This window comes from Triticum aestivum, chromosome 5A (genome assembly GCF_018294505.1).
Source record: "Triticum aestivum cultivar Chinese Spring chromosome 5A, IWGSC CS RefSeq v2.1, whole genome shotgun sequence".
NCBI lineage: Eukaryota > Viridiplantae > Streptophyta > Magnoliopsida > Poales > Poaceae > Triticum > Triticum aestivum.
In genome coordinates, this window is record NC_057806.1 from 600,442,100 (window position 1) to 600,466,678 (window position 24,579).

General features: G+C 44.4%; 1 protein-coding gene across 1 annotated transcript; it reads right to left on the reverse strand.

The window, feature by feature from the left end:
• Nucleotides 1-1,462: 1,462 nt before the first annotated feature.
• On the reverse strand, nt 1,463-2,974 carry LOC123101612 (glutathione S-transferase 1-like). Its single transcript, XM_044522981.1, has 2 exons — nt 2,697-2,974; nt 1,463-1,991 (listed from the first exon to the last, which is right to left on the reverse strand). The coding sequence occupies exons 1-2, from the start codon at nt 2,972-2,974 to the stop codon at nt 1,463-1,465; spliced, it is 807 nt and encodes a 268-aa protein (XP_044378916.1).
• Nucleotides 2,975-24,579: the final 21,605 nt, after the last annotated feature.

A 24,579-nucleotide genomic window follows, 5' to 3' on the forward strand; every position in this document is an offset into this window, starting at 1 on the left:
TCCCGGACCACCGCGGAGACATCTGCGCGGTGCCGCCGCCGCCCTCCGACGGCGATAGTGACGGCGCGAACAGCGACCAATGTGCTACCAACCACGACGTTCATGCGAACGAGGTCACTGTCTGGTACCTCGTTTAGTTTTAGTTTAGTTTTTTAATAATTAAACTTGTTAAAAATGAACCGGTTTAAATATAGTATAAAAAACTTTGCAATATAATATATAGAACTTGTTAGTCATAGGGCATGTGTACGTTTAGTCTAGTTGTTGCTATTAAAATTTATTCTTAATTACTACTCCCTTCATTTCAAAATTCTTGTCTTATATTTGTCTAAATATGGATGTATCAAGTCATGTTTTAGTATTAGATACATTCTTATCTAGACTAATTTAAGACAAGAATTTTGGGACGGAGTGAGTACTAGTAATTATTCTAAATGTATTTGTACCGTGGAGAGCACTTAGTGCATACAGTAGCTTGTTGCATGTACACGTAAAATTACAATTGTGCGCGTAAAAATTGCCAACTGTTGGCTGGTTTCTCATGGATCAATCCCTTTCATTGGATATTGAATGGACGTTGGATTGATAGCCGCATGTTACGGCGTGACTGCCAGTGGGCAAGTCACCTGATCCCAGTCCCTTTCTTACATATATTTTTCAGCCTGGTTGCTCTTTAACAAAACAAGCAAACAAAAAAGAACAATATGATTACAACATATCCCCGATGCTGCTTGTATGGTACTCCCTTCGTCCCATAATGAATATAGTGTCAAAAAACGTCTTACATTATAAGATGAAGGGAGTAGTATTTAGTATATCATTATTTGGTATTGCAACTAATTTAATCCTTGTTAGGACTGTTGTCCTATGAATGTGTGCCCTTCACAAGAAATAGCCAGGTGCATTAGGCTGACATAATTCTTTTTTGTTTCCGAACATGGTGGCTCTTCGGTAGAGGCATTTGAAGATTTCATTTATGCACCATGAAAACAATCTATTTCTTATTGCCTATTATCTATACCGATTAGTTGTATTTACTATCTAAATTGTTGTGTATACTATTATACCTAGTCAATTTATATGTGACCTTGCTTTTACCGAGTGTATGTATATATGTTTATATAAGATTTCCTTGTACTACTAACTAATGTATGGTTATGTTTAGGCAAGTTCAATTATTTCATATGGCCATGTATTTACCAAAATTTCTACCATTTCATTGTACAAATAGACAGGCGCGGCAACGCACGCCATCAATGATCTAGTCTCTTAACATATTCAGACATATATTCAGACATAGAATCACAATCATGACAACATGCTCCACAACTCTGTGTGCTTGCCCAGAAGAAGTTTACCAAAACAAAACCTATTCGGCATGATCAATACATAACATTCATTCGTTCGTTTATTCCACAGCAAATTCACTCCGACACACACACAATGACACAACGTGATGGAACTAGAACTTGGTGGGCATATTGGCGCAGACCCTCTTGACCGAAGGTCTGGCCATGAGGTCCTCCCACCAGGCCTTCACCCTGGGGTACTCGTCGAAGAGGGCCGCGTACGGGGTGGCCATGAAGTAGAAGGTGAAGGGGAAGTGGTTGAGGTCCGCGAAGCTGAAGGAGTCCCCGGCCAGGTACCTGCTCTCGGACAGCCGCTCCTCGTACGTCCCCAGCACCCCCCTCAGCCGCTCCAGGCTCTCGTCGACGAACTTCTGGTCCGTGGCGGCGCCGCGCATGACGGGGAAGATGATGCACTCGAACACCACGGGCGAGATGGCCGGGTGGTACTGCTGCGCTTCCACCTCCGTCCACACGTCCACCATTGTCGCCCCATTGGCGCCGCCGTTCTCTCCCAGCAGGTCCGGCGACCCCGGCGTCCTATACTTGCGCAGGATGTACCTCGCGATCGCGCGCGACTCTGTTGGTTGGGACACAACGTCCACCCCTCGAAGACTTTTCAGGTCTCTGTCCAGACCTTGGTGCCTGCTCCAAATTTAAATCTATATTTTTGGACCGTTGCTCATAGAAAACCAAGAGTGGATAGTGGTTGTGTAGGAAAATTGTATGCATTGACGTTCACTTGACTAGGGCGTCCCGCTCATACTTTGTACTTATGCGATAACAACTTCATTTCATTGAAGCCAGCTTGCAACCGCCTACAGGCGTGGCAGGTGAAGTAAATTACGCAAAACCACCACGTTTGGAGCTAGGCTAACACATAGTACTATCATCCATGATTAAAACGACGCAAAACCATCATTTTTGGAGCTCGTATGCACATACACGTAGCACTGGTTCGGCGTTTTGCTCGGTTTAATAGCAATTCTGACTGCTTGGGCCTACCTTGACTACAACAGCCGGCGCGGGGAGGCAGTCGACAGGGCATCCTCTTTTCTCTTACATTTCCCTTTTTTTAACATCACCTTATATTAATTAATCAACCAGTAAACTTACAATCATTCGATACAAAATTCACCACACAGGGCGGAACATCATTAATAAGAATACCATCGGATCTATTGTCAAAACTAAACTTTGCTATGAAATGAGCCACCACATTCGCCGACCGACTAATCTTAGCCAATTGAAAGTTATTAATCAGCTTAGATAAGCTAAGAGCTTCCTTCTTCAGATCAACCAACCCAGCAGAATAGATCGATCTCATCTTCTCGGGCTCTCGGCTCTCACTGCCGGCCGCTAGCGCCATCGCCTCCAGCCGCTTGTTGCCTCGCGCCACCACCATAGACCCAGCGGACGATGATGATAGCTCGCGCGTGGATGGGAACCGCGAGGAGCTGCAGCTCGGCGACCACCACAGGTCCACAACCAGGAGCACAACACGCCAAACCCGAGCCCAAGCCCAACCGTATCATCTTATGGTGCCTTCCGTCTTCGCGCGCCGGGAAAGAGACAACTCCCCGGCCGACCTCGAGGTCTTCCACCTCAAGCTCCAGGTGCAACACCATCTCAGCACTATGTCCAAGACGTCCGTGAAGCAGGGACGCCCTAGCCTGCTTAGCAATGGTCGATCTGCTGCCGCAAAGCGCAAGAACAGGAGCAAGGCTGTTTTGGCTAGGCGAGTATCGATTTCTTTATGATTTTATGATTATGAGCACTGATCTTACAGTTTGGAGATATTTTTGTACATAGATTATGTGATGCATTCATGTAGATGAGCATTGATTTCTGAGTAGATGTGGTGTATATATATGATGTGATGAATACGATTTTCTCTGTGTCATTGCGAGCTTCTTAAGTCTTAGCTGAACCATGAGGTTTCAGAAAGAGGGATCATGTCATGGTTATTGCTGCAGCAAAATAGTGACGAGCACTATGTGTGTACAGCGATTGTTACCACAGCATCCACCTCTTTCTGATAATTCATTATTTTGCACATAGATACGGCTATGAGCACTCCGTGTGTAAAGTGATTATCTGAACCGTGAATTCTTTTGCTGCAGCAAGAGTGACGAGTTGTTCGTTTAGCTTCAGAAATACTAAAAAATAGCAGCGTTATTTATCAGATGAACATTTCTGTAGGGATTCTTGTGTGTAAATCCAATTGCTTTAGAGTGCAATTGTTCGAATGAAGTGTTGTTCTTGTGTGTAAATCCAAATGAAGTGTTGTTCTTTATAAATTATTATCATTATAAGTTGTTTGTGACTATGTAATGCTCAAATTGATGTGTTGCAAATATGGGTAATTTTACCTGCGGATACCCGTTTACCCTGACAGGTGACGAGCATGGGAAAAAATTGTACCCGCTGACGGGTATGGATACAGGTGATGGGTAAGGTTTGGGGCTACGGGTAAGGGTATGGGGTGGCTCCACCTGTACCCAAATCCGACGGGTGCCATCCCTACGTACAAACGCACAATCAGTCTCTAAAATTATAGGGTTGTGAAGAGGAATACCTATGTAAAGTCCAGCAATGCACGCCCTTAGATCCGCTTCCTCCACGCTCTTACATTTCCCATTTAGCTTCTCCACACTTTCTCCCGCCATCGTCGTCACCCTGGATTGACCACCGCCGGTGCCGCCACCGCATTGGTGTCATTGGGAGATGGGGCTGACTCTTTCAAAGGATTTGACCTTGATTCTTTGTGTAGCGAGGTGAGTTGCTCTGTTTCAATTGCCAGGGTTGGGTAGGGTTCATCTGGGGATATTTTCTATTTCAGCTCCATTTAATCTATTTCTTTTTTCATTCATATGTCATTTGTTAGGTCCCCAAAACCATTTATGACTCCCATTATTGCGGCCCCGTGTGAGCCCTGTTCCAGCGTCGCGTGATCACCTTTGTTTTGTAAACCTGCCCAATATTGCATAAATGAGGAAGCATAACATATGAACTCCAAAGGAGATTGAACCAGCTTCTTATCAAAGCATGCTCTATTGTGTAGTTTAGATAGTCGAACATATAACAACCAAACCCACACTTTTTACTTGTCTACTTCTAGGTAAGAAGATGGGGATCCACCAGAAGTATTGCGAGAAGCAGCCAGGTTTGTTCCTAGCACCAATGCTTTGCATATCACACCCCAAACATATTTCATAGCAAAACAACAAAAGAAAAGTAGCGGATTCTCTCAAGTTCTAGGCATGGGCAAATTTTAACTATTAGTGGGATTCTAGCTTTCCACGGGCAGGGTGTTTAAAGGATATGTCGGGACAAGCATCAAACAGATGATTGTACATGGTTTTGACAGTGAATTTGTCATTTTTGTTCCAGATCCACCATGGATAATCATCACCACTAGTCAGGTTGACATTTTGTAGCATGATCCTCAACCTATGCAATTGGATCATCTACTCACTCTTAGCCATGTTCTGAAAGTAAAACTTCACCCACTATCAGTCATCTGTTTCATGTTTTTTCCATTTTCATCGTTAATCAAGAAGAGCTCACGAGACTGATCTCAGAGGTGTATTATCATACCAGGCATAACACCGAAAATCAGTTTGCTGGACACTCCTCAAAGTTACACCTCTTCCTCTAGCATGCAACTGCTTAACTATCAACATATTGGCTCAACATGGAGAATCTCTAACCATATTTTTAATCCACATTGATGTCATTCTTTTTTTCTTAACTATCTCTTACCACATCCCTTTTTGCTCACTAGATTCCACCACCATTTGCATAAAAGGCTAATATTAAATCTTTCAAGGTTTCTTATGTCATACCCTCTTTCCTCTTGGGCCTACATATCATATACGATCTCACCATGTAGTATCTCCTTTTTTTACTACTCAACTGGCAAAAAACTTCCTTATAGCTTTCTCCATTCTTCATATATTTGTTTTAGAGAACATGTACATAGAGAAATAGTATACTACTCCCTCCGTTCGGAATTACTTGTCTTGGATATGGATGTATCTAGAACTAAAATACGTCTAGATACATCCATTTCTGCGACAAGTAATTCCGAACAGAGGGAGTAGCATACTAGTCAGGCAAGCATTTATTATTTTCACTCTACTACCAAGGGATAGAGTCCTATGCTTCCTTGTCGTCCAATCTATTGTATATATTTTTCCTCAGCTACATGTAGCCTACTATCACACATTCACACACAGGGAACCCATATACTTCCTCCGTTCCTAAATATAATCTTTTTAGACATTTCAAATGGACTACAACATACGGATATATGTAGACATATTTTAGAGTATAGATTCACTCATTTTGCTCCGTATGTAGTCACTTGTTGGAATCTTTAAAAATACTTATATTTTGGAATGGAGGGAGTATTTGATAGGCCAGGATCCAGGTTGGCAATTTAAGAGATCAACATACATTTGTCTCTTTCGTCATCACGCAATACCATCAATACCTCACTTTTTTGAAAATTGGCGTTCAAGCCAGACATTTTTTCAAACAGGTATAGGAGCAGTTTCAGATTTTTTTTTCCATTGTCAACATCATCTTGTATAAACAGAATAGCATCATCTGCATTCTTCAGATTTCCAGCTCCTTTGTTAATCAAATGTGGGACCAGCCCAACAATCTGTCCACTACTCTGAGCTAGTTGCACCATCCTTTGTAAGCAGTTTGCAGCAATATTGAACAGGAAAGGAGAAAGTGGTCTCCCTGTCTCACCTTTGAAGCTGCCAAAAATTCCCCACGAAATCAATTTAACATTAATTGTCCCTCCTTTCACAACTGTATGAAAGCAATTCATCCGCAAATCATTGAATCATTTTTCTTTCAGGCTCTGAAACAGGAAGTCACCCCTTGTTGTTTCATTCTTATTAATTCATGTAGGCTTTTTTGTAGGGACATGGCTCGTGGGGGCACGGGCGCCCGATCACAGCCCCGGGCGCTCTCCCAAGAAAGGAAGGAGCCGCCCGCGCGCGCGACCAGACAGCCAGAAAAGGAAAGCACCCCGCCGCGCGCGAAATCGACCAACCCAAGCCCGCCGAATCACGCGCGCGCCCCGATCACACCTGGTCCCCCCTCCTGGCCCTCGCTTCCTCGCACCCGTCGTCCCCTAGGCTTTGGTCCCCACCCCCACCCACGCTCCCCCTTGCGGACGCCTCACGCAACCCCCTCCTCCTTTTCCTTGAAGGACAAGCCCACGCACGGGTCCCCTTCTTCCTCCTTGCTCCTGCCTTTCCTCCTCTAAACAACATCGGAACAAGATCTGCCCCATCTATGGCGTCTTGAAGAACAAAGTCGACGCAGGAACACCTCCTTCCTCCTCCTTACTCCAAAAATCAGATCTGGAGAGAAAAAACCAGACCTACCTGCCCCTAAAAAGGTAAGCACCACCTCCACCCGACTCCTCTCTCTTCCCTACTCAACCACCGCTGCCCCTTCCCTGCTTGAACATCAACTAGTCCAGTTTCTAGTTCGTTCTTTTGATCTCGTGAAAAAAGAAACTATAGTGGGAACACTGGTACACATCTTGAGCAACTATTATGATACAAAATAAGCAACACCAGTACAAAAATAGAGCAACTCTAGTGGGAAAGAAAATGCAGGACCATTGCGTTTGTGCAGGTGCATTGCAACACAAAACCTGCTTGGCTTTCTTTCCTATCCTATTATAAGGTGTTTGGGGTTCATGAGCAACCCTGAATCAGGGAAGGTAACCCGACAACTCGAACAATTAACTGAAGCAACTATGTTCATTTTTGAAGCAACTCTGGTAAAAAAAAGCTGTTCAACCGTAGCTGTTTAGAAATTCTAGAGTTGCCTCTACCAGATGTGAGAACATGTCAACTCTAGTACTAAAACACATGCAACTTCCCTACTCAACCAACCCTGCTTGAACATCAACTAGTCCAGATTTTACTTCGTTGTTTTGATCTCGTGAAAAAAGCAACTATAGTGGGAACACCAGTACGCATTTTGAGCAACTGTTATGATACAAAAAAGCAACACCAGTACAAAAAAAAGAGCAACTCTAGTGGGAAAGAAAAATGCAGGACCATTGCGTTTGTGCAGGTGCATTGCAACACGAAACCTGCTTGGCTTTTTTCCTATCCTATTATAAGGTGCTTGGGGTTCATGAGCAAACCCTGATCAGGAAAAAAAGTAACCTGACAACTCGAACAATTAACTGAAGCAACTATGTTCATTTTTGAAGCAACTCTGGTAAAAAAGAGCTATGCAACTGTAGCAGTTTCAGAAATTCTAGGGTTGCTTCTACCAGATGTGAGAACATGTCAACTCTAGTACTAAAACGCATGCAACTTCCATGTGCATTAAAGCATGAACTATCAAAAGAACGTAAAAAACTCAAGTTATAGACATAGATAGAAGGTATTAACTTGCATGTGTTAACGCACAGCTTTTGCTACGTCAGTATGGTTCTCGCTAAAAAGAAGACACAAACGACAAACACACAAAACAAAGGTCGCGTCGTAAAAAAACAGATTCAAACAATCCCACACTAAGATACTTTGCTACATTCCATATGGTCTCACTAAAAAAAAGACATAAACTACACCAAATGATAGGCCTCCTGCTCCTGGTAAGCTCTCTGTCAGATATGCACATTGGTTGTTTCTTTTCAATCATCAAAAGTGGTAGGAAAGTTGTAATCTGCTGCTGAAAAAAGGCACAAATGAATCAGCGCATGTCGTGTAAAAAACAAGAAGAAAACATAACACATATATAAGAAAACAAAAAGAAGAAAAACAGGAAACTTTTGAGGAAAAGAAGATATGAATTGCCTCTGTTTAACTTTATAGTTGCCCAAACAAGTGTTTATAGTTGCTCCTTTATATTCTACAACTAGTTTGTTCATAAAAGGTCATGCATGCTCTTTGCTGTTGTATATCTGTGTCATACTGGTAGAAACATAACACATATAAGGAAACAAAAGAAGAGAACAGGAAAACTTTTGAGGAAAAAAAGAAGATGTGAATTGCCTCTGTTTTACTTTGTAATTGCCCAAACAAGTGTTTATAGTTGCTCCTTTTGTATTCTACAGCTAGTTTGTTCATAAAAGGTCATGCATGCTTTTGTGGTGGGCTAACACACAATTTGTTGCAGATTGATTGTTCATGATGATTGATCTGAATGAACCACCGCTTGACGTAGAGTCCATCAACATTTCAGTCGAGTTGGGTGCACCCTTCTTGCATGCAGGGGGTGAACAGGAACATCAACAAATGGAGGAGGAGGTTGGTGAGTCTCCTGACCCCAATGTTGGATCTAACACTACTCATGTCCCGGACAACCGTGTTGCCGCTCCCCCACCTATGGTTGCTCCTGCTAATGCTTTAGTTCATGAGGCACATGAGTTGGAAGATGAAGAAGCTGGATCACGGCCACAACAACCTTATGTTGGCATGCGCTTTGACACATTAGAGGATGCGAGGGAACACTACAATCGCTATGCTTTGATGGAGGGCTTTTCAATCAAGTCAAACACGTCTTACAGGTCGGCCTACACAGGTGTGGTGGAAAAACAACAATTCTGCTGTAACAAGTTCCGCAAACCAGTAGAGAGGGTTGGGATCCCGGATGTTCCCTCGTCGAGTAAAAACACTACATGTCCGTGCTCACCTGAACAAGATGTTGAAGATGATGTCGAGGAACACACTTTCAAGAAGAAGAGGAAACGAGAAAATGTGAAGCAAACAAAATGCCGTGCTAAGATGGTGGTGAAACTTAAAGATGACAGATGGGAGGTTATCACTTCTATTGCAGATCATAACCATCCACTGATTGATAAGCCATCGCTTTTGAAATACCTCCGTTCTCACCAAGGAATCCCGCCGGAACAGAAAAAACTACTCACTCACCTAAATGACTGCAACTTGACAGCAGGTACAAAACTCACATTGTGTTAAGTCTTTTTACCCACAAAACTGTTACTTACTCCTGCATCAAGTACCTTGACCTGAGCCAACTATGTTCTTTTTTTATGCAACTATGTTCATTTTTTGTGCAACTCTGGTAACTAAAAAAATCAAGACCCAAAACAGAAACACCTTGGTGTTGCCTATTCCTACCTCAACTACTTGGGTTTGTTTCCTATCCTAGTATAAGCTGCTTAGGATTCATGGGCAGCCCTGATCAGGGGGGGGAAACTGGCAACTTGAAAAGTAAACTGAGGCAACTATGTTCATTTTCCGAGCAACTCTGAAAAATAAAATAAGAGACATCACCCATCAAAAAACAAAACTTGGTTGGATACAGGCTTCGTTCTTGTTCTGCTTATGCATAATTGTTACTTTATGTTATCTATAAAAAAACATGTTGCTCGTTGCATTGTGGTTAGTTAGTCCTGAACAAAACAAGTTTTTGTTTTTTTATGGCAGGAAAAATGATGATGTTAATGTCATCATACTACGGCTCGGAGTTGATTGTTCCGCACACAACTAAAGCCATCCATAACCACTTTTCGAAGCTCAACGCCCCAACTAAAGGCATTGACATTGAAGAAACACTAAACTACTTTTGCAAGGTGATGGAAAATGACCCAGGATTTTTCTTTAAATGCAAGACAGATGCGGAAGGCAGGACATAAGACTTGTTTTGGATGGATGGTGCGGCACGGAAAGCATACGCGGAGGCTTATCATGATTGTGTGTCATTTGATGCAACTTACCTCACGAACATGTACAATATGCCGTTTGTCCCCTTCATTGGAATCAACAGACATGGGCAGTCAATAATGCTCGGGTGTGGATTTGTCCAGCAGGAACTAGCCTCAAGTTATGACTGGTTATTTGATGCTTTCCTAGAAGCAATGGATGGTTTGGCTCCGGACAACATCATCACGGACCAAGATATTGCTATGGCACAATCTATCAAGAGGAAGTTCCCGGCAACGATTCACCGTTGCTGCCGTTGGCATATAATGAAGAAAGCACAAGAGAAGCTTTGCCCCGTGTTGGCTAGGAACCCGGATTTGGTAAAAGACTTCAATGAATGAATTGACTTCAGTTTCACCCTGGCTGAGTTTGAAAGGAAATGGGCTGCACTTCAATTGAAATATGAAGGTCTTATGCATGGTCACTTTGAGAAACTCTATGAAGATCGGGCTACATGGGTGCCGTGTTACTTCAAATTCAGGTTCTTCCCATTCCTTCAGTCAATGCAACGTAGCAAAGGGTTCAATGCTATGTTGAAGCGCTATGTGAACCCACACAAGTCAATTCTCAACTTCGTCAGGCACAAAGATGGTCGCGTTTCCCCATTGAGAGGCATGCCTACAAAGCATACACTAGGGACATCTATGTGAAGTTTAGAACTTAGTTTCAGATGATTGGCCAGTACGATGTGCGTCTCGCTGGAATAAACTTCTATTACCTTGAGCCCAATACAGAAGAAGTTCTAGGGTATGGCTCGAGGAAGTACCTAGTCACAGTGAGACCAGAGCCACCTATCTACGATTGCGAATGTTGCAAGTGGCATAGGGACGGCATGCTTTGTTGCCATGTCTTGAAAATCTTCACACACCTTGGCGTTAATGAGATACCTGAACACTACTGTTGAGGATCGTAGTAGAAATTTAAAATTTTCTACGCATCACCAAGATCAATCTATGGAGTAATCTAGCAATGAGTGGAAGGAGAGTGCATCTACATACCCTTGTAGATCGCTAAGCGGAAGCGTTACAAGAACACGGATGAAGGAGTCGTACTCGCAGCGATTCAGATCGTGGTTGATTCCGATCTAAGCGCCGAACCACGGCGCCTCCGCGTTCAACACACGTGCAGCCCGGTGATGTCTCCCACGCCTTGATCCAGAAAGGGGAGAAGGAGAGGTTGGGGAAGACTCCATCCAGCAGCAGCACGACGGCGTGGTGGTGAAGGAGGAGCGTGGCGATCCTGCAGGGCTTCGCCAAGCACCGCGGGAGAAGAGGAGGACTTGGGAGAGGGGGAGGACTGCGCCAGAACTTGGGGTGCGGCTGCCCTCCCACCCCCCCACATATATATAGGGGCAAGGGAGAGGGGGGCCGACCCCCTCAGATCCAATCTGAGGAGGGGGCGGCGGCCAGCGGGGTTGCCTTGCCCCCCAAGGCAAGGGGGCGCCCCCCTTTAGGGTTCCCCCAAACCCTAGGCGCATGGGCCCTAAGGGGGGAGGCATCCAGCCCACTAAGGGGCTGGTCCCTCTCCACACACAGCCCATAGGGCCCTCTGGGGCAGGTGGACCCTCCCGGTGGACCCCCGGAACCCCTTCGGTGGTCCCGGTACAATACCGGTAACCCCCTGAATTATTCTGGTGACCGTATGATGACTTACCATATATAAATCTTTACCTCCGGACCATTCCGGAACTCCTCGTGACGTCCGGGATCTCATCCAGGACTCCGAACAACATTCGGTGACCACGTACATCTATTCCCTATAACCCTAGCGTCATCGAACCTTAAGTGTGTAGACCCTACGGGCTCGGGAGTCATGCAGACATGGCCGAGTCAACTCTATGGTCAATAACCAACAGCGGGATCTGGATACCCATGTTGGCTCCCACATGCTCCACGATGATCTCATCGGATGAACCACGATGTCAAGGATTCAATCAATCCCGTACTTCCCTTTGTCTATCGGTACGATACTTGCCCGAGATTCGATCATCGGTATCCCGATACCTTGTTCAATCTCGTTACCGGCAAGTCTCTTTACTCGTTGTGTAACACATCATCCCGTGATCAACTCCTTGATCACATTGTGCACATTATGATGATGTCCTACCGAGTGGGCCCAGAGATACCTCTCCGTTACATGGAGTGACAAATCCCAGTCTCGATTCGTGCCAACCCAACAGACACTTTCGAAGATACCCGTGGTGTACCTTTATAGCCACCCAGTTACGTTGTGACGTTTGGCACACCCAAAGCACTCCTACGGTATCTGGGAGTTGCACAATCTCATGGTCTAAGGAAATGATACTTGACATTAGAAAAGCTTTAGCATACGAACTTACATGATCTTGTGCTAGGCTTAGGATTGGGTCTTGTCCATCACATCATTCTCCTAATGATGTGATCCCGTTATCAACGACATCCAATGTCCATGGTCAGGAAACCATAACCATCTATTGATCAACGAGCTAGTCAACTAGAGGCTTACTAGGGACATGGTGTTGTCTATGTATCCACAGATGTATCTGAGTTTCCTATCAATACAATTCTAGCATGGATAATAAACGATTATCATGAACAATGAAATATAATATAATAATAACTAATTTATTATTGCCTCTAGGGCATATTTCCAACAGTCTCCCACTTGCACTAGAGTCAATAATCTAGTTCACATCGCCATGTGATTAACACTCACAGGTCACATCGCCATGTGACCAACATCCAAACAGTTTACTAGTCAATAATCTAGTTCACATCACTATGTGATTAACACTCAATGAGTTCTGGGTTTGATCATGTTATGCTTGTGAGAGACGTTGTAGTCAACGGGTCTTGCCATATTCAGATCCCTATGTATTTCGCAAAACTTTATGTCATATCATAGATGCTGCTACCACGTTCCACTTGGAGCTATTCCAAATTGTTACTCCATTATACGTATCCGGTATCTCTACTCACAGCTATCTGGATAGGTGTTAAGCTTGCATCAACGTAACTCTTTACGTCGAACTCTTTATCACCTCCATAACCGAGAAACATTTCCTTATTCCTCTAAGGATAATTTTGACCGCTATCTAGTGATCCACTCCTAGATCACCTTTGCACCCTCTTGCCAGACATGTGGCAAGGCACACATCAGGTGCGGTACTCAGCATGGCATACCGTATAGAGCCTATGACAAAAGCATAGGGGACGACCTTCGTCCTTCCTCTTTCTTCTGCCGTGGTCAAGCTTTGAGTCTTACTCAACTTCACACCTTACAACTCAGGTAAGAATCCCTTCTTTGACTGATCCATTTTGAACTCCTTCAAAATCATGTCAAGGTGTGCGTTCTTTGAAAGTATCATCAGGCGTCTTGATCTATCTCTATAGATCTTGGTGCCCAATATGTAAGCAGCTTTATCCAGGTCTTCCTTTGAAAATGATTCTTCAAACAACCATTTATGCTTTTCAGAAATTCTACATTATTTCGGATCAACAATATGTCATCCACATATACTTATCAGAAATGTTGTAGTGCTCCCACTCACTTTCTTGTAAATACAAGTTTCTAACAAACATTGTATAAACCTAAAAGCTTTGATCACTCCATCAAAGCATATATTCTGACTCTGAGATGCTTGCTCTAGTCCATAGAAGGATCGCTGGAGCCAGCATACCTTTTAGCATCCTTAGGATCGACAAAACTTTGATTGTATCACATACAACTCTTTCTTACGAAAACTGGTAAGAAAACTTGTTTTTGACATCCATCTATCAGATTTCATAATCGAAAAATACAGCTAATGCTAACATGATTCCGACGGACTCAAGCATCGCTACGGGTGAGAAATTCTCATCGTAGTCAACTCCTTGAACTTGTGAAAAGACTCTTTCCCACAAGTCGAGCTTCATAGGCGGTAACATTACCGCCCACGTCCGTCTTCTTCTTAAAGATCCATTTATCTCAATGGCTTGCCGATCATCGGGCAAGTCCACCACATACTTTGTTCTGATACATGGATCCTATCTCGGATTTCATGGCTTCTAACCATTTGTCGGAATACGGGCCCACCATCACTTCTCCATAGCTCGTAGGTTCATTGTTGTCTAACAACATGATATCTAAGACAGGATTACCGTACCACTCAGGAGTAGTACATATCCTTGTCGACCTACGAGGTTCGATAGCATCTTGATCTGAAGCTTCATGATCATTATCATTAACTTCCTATTCAACAGACATAGGCGCCACAGAAAACATCTTTCTGTGTTGCATCACTCTCTGGTTGAAGTAAAGGTTCGACAACCTCATCAAGTTCTATCTTCCTCCCACTCAATTCTTTCGAGAGAAACTCCTTCTCGAGAAAGGACCCTTTCTTAGTGACAAACAATTTGCCCTCGGATCTGAGGTATAAGATATACCCAACTGTTACCTTTGGGTATCCTATGAAGATGTATTTGTCTGTTTTGGGGTTCAAGCCTTTCCGGCTGAAGCCTTAAGTATCGCAGCCCCAAACATTAAGAAACGACAACTTTGGTTTCTTGCCAAACCAATGTTCATACGACGTCATCTCAACGGACTTATATGGTATCCTATCTAAAGTGAATGCAGCTGTCTCTAATGCATAACCTCAAAATAATAGCGGTAGATCGGTAAAAGACATCATAGATCGCACCATAACTCATAAGGTTCGATTATGACGTACGGACACACCATTACGCTGTGGTGTTCCAGGTGGCTTCAACTGCAAAACAATTCCACAATGTCTTAAGTGATTGCCAAACTCATAATTCAGAAAATCCCCTTTTGATCAGATCGTAGGAACATGATCTTCTTGTTGTGATGATTCTTAACTTCACTCTAAAATCGCTTGAACTTTTCAAACGTTTCAGACTTGTGCTTCATTAAGTAAATATACCTATATCTACTCAAATTGTCAGTGAAGATGAGAAAAATAGCGATATCCACCACACGCTTCAATTCTCATTGGATCACACGCATCAGCATGTATGATTTCTAACAAGTCACTTGCCTGTTTCATTGTACCTGAAAACGGGGTCTTAGTCATCCTGCCCATGAGGCATGGCTCGCATGTGTCAAGCGATTCAAAATCAAGTGACTCCAAACATCCATCGACATGGAGTTTCTTCATGCATCTTACGCCAATATGACCTAAGCGGCAGTGCCACAAGAAAGTGGTACTATCATTATTAACTCTACATCTTTTGGCGTGAACATGCGTATTGCCACGACCGAGATTCAATGAACCATTCACATAGGGTGCATGACCATGAAAGGTATTATTCATATAAACAGAATAACCATTATTCTCTAACTTAAATGAATAACCGTATTGCAATGAACATGATCTAATCATATTCATGCTCAACGTAGACACCTGATAACATTTATCTAGGTTCAATACTAATCCCGAAGGCAGATGGAGCGTGCGATGGTGATCTCATCAACTTTGGAAACACTTCCAACACACATCGTCACCTCGCCCTTAGCCAGTCTCCGTTTAGTCCGTAGCTTTTGCTTCAAGTCACCAATAATAGCAACTGAACCGGTATCCAATACCCAGGTGCTACCAGGAGTACTAGTGAGGTACACATTAATAACACGTATATACTTTGTTGAAGTTGCCAGCCTTTTTATCTACCATGTATTTGGGGTAGTTCCGCTACCAGTGACCGTTCCCCTTACAATAGAAGCACTTAGTCTCGGGTTTGGGTTCAACCTTGGGTTCCTTCACCTGAGCGGCAACTGGTTTGCCATTCATGAAGTTTCCCTTCTAGCCCTTGCCCTTCTTGAAACTAGTGGTCTTGTTAAACCATCAACACTTGATGCTCCTTCTTGATTTCTACCTTTTCCGGTCTTAAGCACCGCAAACAGCTCCGGGATCAACTCCATCCCTTGCATGTCATAGTTCATCATGAAGATCTAGTAGCTTAGTGATAGTGACTAGAGAACTCTATCAATCACTATCTTATCTGGAAGTTTAACTCCCACTTGATTTAAGTGATTGTAGCACCCAGACATTCTGAGCACATGCTCACTAGCTGAGCTATTCTCCTCCATCTTGTTGGCAAAAGAACTTGTCAGAGGTCTCATATCTCTCAACACGGGCATGAGCCTGAAATCCCAATTTCAGCTCTTGGAACATCTCATATTTCTTATGGCGTTCAAAACGTCATTGGAATCCCGATTCTAAGCCGTAAAGTATGGTGCACTAAACTATCAAGTAGTCATCAGGATGTGTCTGTCAGGTGTTCACAACAACCACAGACGATGTTGTAGGGGTTTGCACATCGAGCGGTGCATCAAAGACGTAAGCCTTCTGTGTAGCAGTGAGGACACTCCTCGGACTACGGACCAAGTCCGCATCATTGCTTACAATATCTTTCAACTTAGTCTTTCTCTAGGAACGTATTGAAACAGGGAGCTACAACGTGAGCTATTTATTTACAACATATTTGCAAAGACAATTTAGACTATGTTCATGATAATTAAGTTCATCTAATCAAATTATTTAATGAACTCCCACTCAGATAGACATCCCTCTAGTCATCTAAGTGATACATGATCCGAGTCAACTAGGCTGTGTCCGATCATCGCGTGAGACGGACTAGTCATCATCGGTGAACATCTTCATGTTGATCGTATCTTCTATACAACTCATGTTCGACCTTTCGGTCTTCCGTGTTCCGAGGCCATGTCTGTACATGTTAGGCTCGTCAAGTTAACCTAAGTGTATTGCGTGTGTAAATCTGGCTACACCCGTTGTATTCGAACGTTAGAATCTATCACACCCGATCATCACGTGGTGCTTCGAAACAGCGAATCTTCGCAACGGTGCACAGTTAGGGGGAACACTTTCTTGAAATTATTGCGAGGGATCATCTTATTTAAGCTACCTTCGTTCTAAGCAAATAAGATGTAAAACATGATAAACATCACATGCAATCAAATAGTGACATGATATGGCCAATATCATTTTGCTCCTTTTGATCTCCATCTTCGGGGCGCCATGATCATCATCGTCACCGGCATGACACCATGATCTCCATCATCATGATCTCCATCATCGTGTCTTCATGAAGTCGTCTCCTCAACTATTACTTCTACTACTATGGCTAACGGTTTAGAAATAAAGTAAAGTAATTACATGACCTTTAAGTTGACACGCAGGTCATAAATAAATTAAGACAACTCCTATGGCTCCTGCCGGTTGTCATACTCATCGACATGCAAGTCGTGATTCCTATTACAAGAACATGATCAATCTCATACATCACATATATCATTCATCACATCCTTTTGGCCATACCACATCACATAGCATACCCTGCAAAAACAAGTTAGACGTCCTCTAATTGTTGCTGCATGTTTCATGTGGCTGCTATGGGTTTCTAGCAAGAACGTTTCTTACCTACGCAAAACCACAACGTGATATGCCAATTTCTATTTACCCTTCATAAGGACCTTTTTCATCGAATCTGATCCAACTAAAGTGGGAGAGACAGACACCCGCTAGCCACCTTATGCAACTAGTGCATGTCAGTCGGTGGAACCAGTCTCATGTAAGCGTACATGTAAGGTCGGTCTGGGCCGCTTCATGCCACGATGCTGCCGAATCAAGATAAGACTAGTAACGGCAAATAATTGACAAAATCGACGCCCACAACAACTTGTGTTCTACTCGTGCATAGAAACTACGCATAGACCTAGCTCATGATGCCACTGTTGGGGATCGTAGCAGAAATTTAAAATTTTCTACGCATCACCAAGATCAATCTATGGAGTAATCTAGCAACGAGTGGAAGGAGAGTGCATCTACATACCCTTGTAGATCGCTAAGCAGAAGTGTTGCAAGAACGCGGATGAAGGAGTCGTACTCGCAGCGATTCAGATCGCAGTTGATTCTGATCTAAGCGTCGAACCACGGCGCCTCCGCGTTCAACACACGTGCAGCCCGGTGATGTCTCTCATGCCTTGATCCAGCAAGGGAAGAAGGAGAGGTTGGGGAAGACTCCATCCAGTAGCAGCACGACGGCGTGGTGGTGAAGGAGGAGCGTGGCAATCCTGCAGGGCTTCGCCAAGCACCGCGGGAGAAGAGGAGGACTTGGGAGAGGGGGAGGGCTGCGCCAGAACTTGGGGTGCGGCTGCCCTCCCACCCCCCCCCCCACATATATAGGGGCAAGGGAGAGGGGGGCCGGCCCCCTTAGATCCAATCTGAGGAGGGGGCGGCGGCCAGGGGGGTTGCCTTGCCCCCCAAGGCAAGGGGGGCGCCCCCCCCCCCCCTTTAGGGTTCCCCCAAACCCTAGGCGCATGGGCCCTAAGGGGGGAGGCGCTCAGCCCACTAAGGGGCTGGTCCCTCTTCACACACAGCCCATAGGGCCCTCCGGGGCAGGTGGACCCTCCCGGTGGACCCCCGGAACCCCTTCGGTGGTCCCGGTACAATACCGGTAACCCCCCGAATTATTCCGGTGACCGTATGATGACTTCCCATATATGAATATTTACCTCCGGACCATTCCAGAACTCCTCGTGACGTCCGGATCTCATCCGGTACTCCGAACAACATTCGGTGACCACGTACATCTACTCCCTATAACCCTAGCGTCATCGAACCTTAAGTGTGTAGACCCTACGGGCTCAGGAGTCATGCAGACATGGCCGAGACAACTCTCCAATCAATAACCAACAGCGGGATCTGGATACCCATGTTGGCTCCCACATGCTCCACGATGATCTCATCGGATGAACCACGATGTCAAGGATTCAATCAATCCCGTATATAATTCCCTTTGTCTATCGGTACGATACTTGCCCGAGATTCGATCGTCGGTATCCCGATACCTTGTTCAATCTCGTTACCGGCAAGTTTCTTTACTCGTTGCGTAACAGATCATCCCGTGATCAACTCCTTGATCACATTGTGCACATTGTGATGATGTTCTTCCGAGTGGGCCCAGAGATACCTCTCCGTTACATGGAGTGACAAATCCCAGTCTCGATTCGTGCCAACCCAACAGACACTTTCGGAGATACCTGTAGTGCACCTTTATAGCCACCCAGTTACTGTGACGTTTGGCACACCCAAAGCACTCCTACGGTATCCGGGAGTTGCACAATCTCATGGTCTAAGGAAATGATACTTGACATTAGAAAAGCTTTAGCATACGAACTTACACGATCTTGTGCTAGGCTTAGGATTGGGTCTTGTCCATCATATCATTCTCCTAATGATGTGATCCCGTTATCAACGACATCCAATGTCCATGGTCAGGAAACCATAATCATATATTGATCAATGAGCTAGTCAACTAGAGGCTTACTAGGGACATGGTGTTGTCTATGTATCCACACATGTATCTGAGTTTCCTATCAATACAATTCTAGCATGGATAATAAACGATTATCATGAACAATGAAATATAATATAATAATAACTAATTTATTATTGCCTCTAGGGCATATTTCCAACAACTACATCAAGCGCCGCTGAACGCAACATGCAGTGCCAAGTGCACCACCGCCACCTAGCGAGGGCCCTCCGCATGACTTGCCCGCTGAGTCAGAGAACCAAGTTCGGAAAGTGACTATGACAATGGATTTTGCAAAACTAGCCAAGAAGGCAATGACTAGTGATGAGGCAGCCGCTGCAGTTAGGAGGCACATGAAAGTAGCAGATATTGAGGTTACTAAGCTGAATAAACTGAGGAAGAAGAGGCTAAAGGCAGCCTGGGAAGCGGCTCGTTCTAGGGAAGCATCAAACCCTAATGCCCCAAGTACTTCAAACCAACCTCCTGCCCCCTACTCCTACGGATCCACCTCGTTCAGTCACAAAAGGGCGCAGCCGCAGCAAGCGCTTCAAATCAGCCCTGGAACTACACCCTAAGAAAAAGAACAAGTGCAGCATTTGTGAATCAATCGATCACACTGCTGCGACGTGCCTAGGGAAGCTGATGTGATCGTTACCACACGAAGATAATGACCCCCCTGGGCTTGCAAAACTAGCGGAAAAGTAAGGAAAAAAAGAGCAAACAGTGTCCTGGTAGATGAAGCAATTGAGGTCTGGTTTCTGAGCAAATGTAGAAGGGAAATCAAGCAACTGCCAGCTTTCAAGAAAAAAGCAAACGATGAAATCATTTGCATGCACTTGTTTTAATTTATGTGTTTTCCTAGCTTTAAATTCACAAATTGGAGACTGTGTGGACGTGGATGCTTGACATTTGTGCTTATATTCCTTACTCGTAAAACATGCAAAATCCTATGGACGCTTGTGATTTAAGCAAACATGTTATAGGTGGTTTGGGGCAATCTTTTGTGAGTTTTGTAATGGAACACATTAATATTCGCATTTGATATTCTCTAATGGAACACATTGATCAGGAAAAAAATGCACCTAGATATTTGTTCACTTGTTGGCCAGTTTGAGGATCTCCTGCCATTGAATCTTGTTCAAGTCACACTTCAGCATGGAGATGGTCATCTTCTTCCTGGTGTTTGGTATGTCGCTTTGTCCATAGTTCGGGAGCCACGTCCCGTTCCACAATAACACGTTCATCAACGTGGATATGCTACAGTCACCACTGCAAAAAAAAACAAATGTCAAGAAAGCACTTGCAAAAAATAAAGCAAAACACTACGTCTTATAACAACGATATGTGTGTATATGGGTTGGTCCTTATGATACAACCTGCTTTGGTGCATCGATATTCACAAGCGGGAACTTGTCCATTGTCTTTGCTTGTTTTGGATAGTACTTGTCCCACAACACACGAACTGCAGCTACAATAGCCCTTGCAACATCATCCAGCCTCTTGCTTTTCTTTAACATCCTCCAAGAGTCAAACACTTCGAACCTTTTGTCCCTCAGATTGATGTTGAGTACCCAGTAGTGGTGTGCACCATTGGGGTTCTCTGGGTCTAAATTTTCAAGCACAGGAATCATAACCTTGAAGAAAAAAAACCATGCCAGCATACCAAAAAACACATCAACTACTGATATGTTTTTGGGCAACTCTATATGTTCGTATGAGCAACATCTCCTATGATTTTTAGGCAACTCTATAGAATTTTAGGCAACTTCTGGCATAACTCTCAAAACACTGAAAAAACATCAAAAAACTTCTGACAAAATGTGTATGAAGCTTCTGCAAAACTGGCTTATCAGGCAACTCAGTGGCTTTTTATGAGCAACTTATCATGTGATTTCAAGCAACTCCTATGATTTCCTGACATCAACTTCTAGAAAAAAATCTAAAGAAAAAACAGAATAGAGCCTTTTATCATGTTTGACAACTAGTAAAAACACACGGACCATACCATGTCTTGCTCATCCAAACGGTTTGAATTTTTGAATCTATCATGCAGCTCCCTCACATGTAGATCGAGCCTTTGAAGCCAGGTCTGTGGAGAAATGTAGAATCAGATAATAAAGCAACAAAAACTTCAGTGCCAAAAAATAAAAAAGGGAAAAACTGTGGGTTTTTATTTCTCTTACCGAAAACCTAACATGCATGATTATTTTCTTGGACCCCACCTGTCTGTTGTACATGATTGCTTCAATCCCCAACTCAAAGACATGTGTCTTCATCCATCCTGCCTTCCTCATTGATTGAGCAAGCTCCTTGATTGTGCAGAAGTAACCACGATAGTTTATGATTTGCGGCCTGTAGAATAAAAAAGAAAAGCTCTGTTAAGAAAAATAATAATAGGAGAGATCATTGCATGCAAAAAAAGGAAAAAAGCAGGGAAAAAAGTGGCTACTGGAACAAACACTCACGTTGTATCATCACCCTGCGACGTCCTTCTCGTCCCTCCTCCTCCTCCAAACAACATAACAAGTGCATACACTTTGTTTGTCTCTGCATTGCATGTGAAATCCTTCCTCATTTCTATATTCACATATGGTGACCTCTGTGATGGTGGAGCTTTCTGTATGCTCCTCTCGCGCTTCTCAGGAACAGGGGCTTCAGAGCTGCTGGCTGCACCTTTACCAGATGATTCCCCCTCAACGGTAGTTTTTGCAACTTCGGTTGGCGTGCTGAAACCGGCAGGTGACATGTGCCCCGCACTCTGACCTACAACATTTTTCACTGCCCCCTCGACAACTTCATCGAAGTCCATATTGCCCCAGTCAATTCCCCACTCAATGTCACCGGTGGCAGCTGCGTTTGCAACCCCCTTATCCTCTGCTGCCTTGCCCTCCTCGCCTGTTATTCCTGCTGGCTCATCTATGCCAAGATCGAAAGGTGGGGCTGGACAGTAATCATCCCACACAGCTCTCCCAGACTTTGATCTTTGCAGCAAACGGGCTTCTTCACCTGAATCGCATGCTCCTTCGTTTGCTGGTAGATTGATGGCAGTTGATGTCCGTATTACAGGTATGGTGCCAGCAGAATTACTCCTCGCGAGTGGTGGCGTCGAACCTGGGCTCACACACTTCTCAAGGAGCTTGTTGATGTCCCTAACATCATCCAGTGAGATTTCTTTCCCCTTTGCAGAACATGCTTGCTTGTTGGGGAGTACCGGAGGCTTGTCTGTTGAGTCCTGGCCGGTTGCTTGTTCCTGCTCAGGGGTTGCTTCCTCAAGCACATCAGTTGCCTCTGTACTTTGCGTGGGAGGGGCTACTGATTCCTGGGCAGTTGCTGCCTGCATGCTCACTCTGGTTGCCTGAGTTTTTTTGGCTGAGTTGCTTCAAAAGTAGTACCAGTTTCTCTGTTTTCAGTCTTTGTTGATTCAGCAGTTGCTCTGTTTTCACTCTTTGTTGATTTAGCACTTGCCCTGTTTTCAGTCGTTGCTGATTCACCAGTTGCTTGTTTTCTCTGTTCAGTTGTTGTGTTCTGCTTCTTTGCTGCTCTTTTCTGATAAACCTTGCCTTTTGCTGGTGATGTTGCTTTCTGACTTGCCGCTCCATCTGTCGGCCTATGAACTGTCGGAGCTTGCTGGCTGATTGTCGTAGTTGCGGCACTTTGAACAGCCGCATCCTCTCTTCCTTTTGGAGACATAACACAGGCATTAACTGTCTTATGGCTCACTTTCTTGACTTTCCTTGTGGCAGCCGGTCCAACTCCTCCTGCAAGCTTTCTTTCCTTCTCTTTTTGGCCAAAACTTGGTAGTTCCAACTCATCTACCATCATCTCAGGGCGCAAATCCATCATGGAGAAAATTTCCTCAGTTGGCATCGCAGGCATCGGGAAAAGAGGGATATCGTGGGTCTCGGGAATGACCTATTTTTGTTTGTACTGGGTATCTCCAATCTTCACCACATCTACAGCTAAAATGACAGGCCCACTCTGAACCTCAAACGGCTCCTTCCGCATGTCCATCCTAATGAAGCTGCTCTGAAAAAACTGCCGGCACTTTCGATGCTTCCTTGTGTGCTCTCGATGGACATCGTTTCCTCTGCCACACTTCTTTCCTTGCCAGTGCGCTTGAGTCTCTCCATGATGGTACTTAGCGGCACCTCATCGTCACAACTGCCCCCACGCCACCCCGGATTTCGTGCACCTCCCTCATCATCACCACCTCCCTTGTTGGGCTGGTCGGTGCTAGTGTTGCCACCATTCCCGCCATCATCCTTATCTTCGCCATCCTTCTTCCCACCCCCGCCATCTTCCTCCACATCATCATCTTCATCCTCTCTGTGTTCCTCCTCTTCTTCCTGTTCTTCACTCTTTTCATCATCCTGTTTCTCCTCCGATTCCCCCTCTTTCTTATCTGCTTCATTCTCTTCATAATTGCCCCCTTCCACATTTCTCTCCTTCTCTTCGTCCCGTTCCTCTTCATCCTCCTCCTCCCTGTCCTGCTCTTCATCTTCAGCATCGTCCTCATCGTCGTCTTCCTCATCTCCACCATCTTCTTCACCGGCAATGGGTGGCTGGGAGTTGTCAGCGTCCGTGTGCTGTGAATCATCATTGTCATGATCTATGGCTGCTGGCGGGCTGCTGTATGACGGAGCATCATCATCATAGTCATCGTCATCGTCCTCATCGTCATTGTTGTCCCCGTCATTATCCGAACTCTCCTCTTTAGGATTGTCCTCATCTTTCCCTTCCTCCTCTTCTTCTTCTTCTTCTGAAGATTCAAACTCTTGCTCGTCGGATTCCTCCTCCTCGTCATCGGACTCCAAAAAAGTCTCCTTGTAGTGACTGCTACTGGCCCTTGTATTCTTTTGCTTTGCAACCTTCTGCTGTTTCGGACTTGCCGCTGCCTTTTTCTGCCATGATGATTGACGTATGCTTGCGACCCTAGAAACACTTGTGCCTGCTAGTTCAACCTCCTCCTCCTCCAACTTGCCCACCCCTTGAACAAACCTCCCAATTTGGACTGATATTTCAGAGCACATATCATGGACCAGCATGGACAACCTCCTTTGTTTCTGCAAAAATACAAAAATACAAAACTCGAAAAGATGAGTAGTCTATAGAACAACGACGATAAACGAAAAAAGCACTCCGTTTCTTACGAAAAAAGGCAAAAACCATGGTGACAAAAGAAAAATACATTGCTGTTGTAGTTTT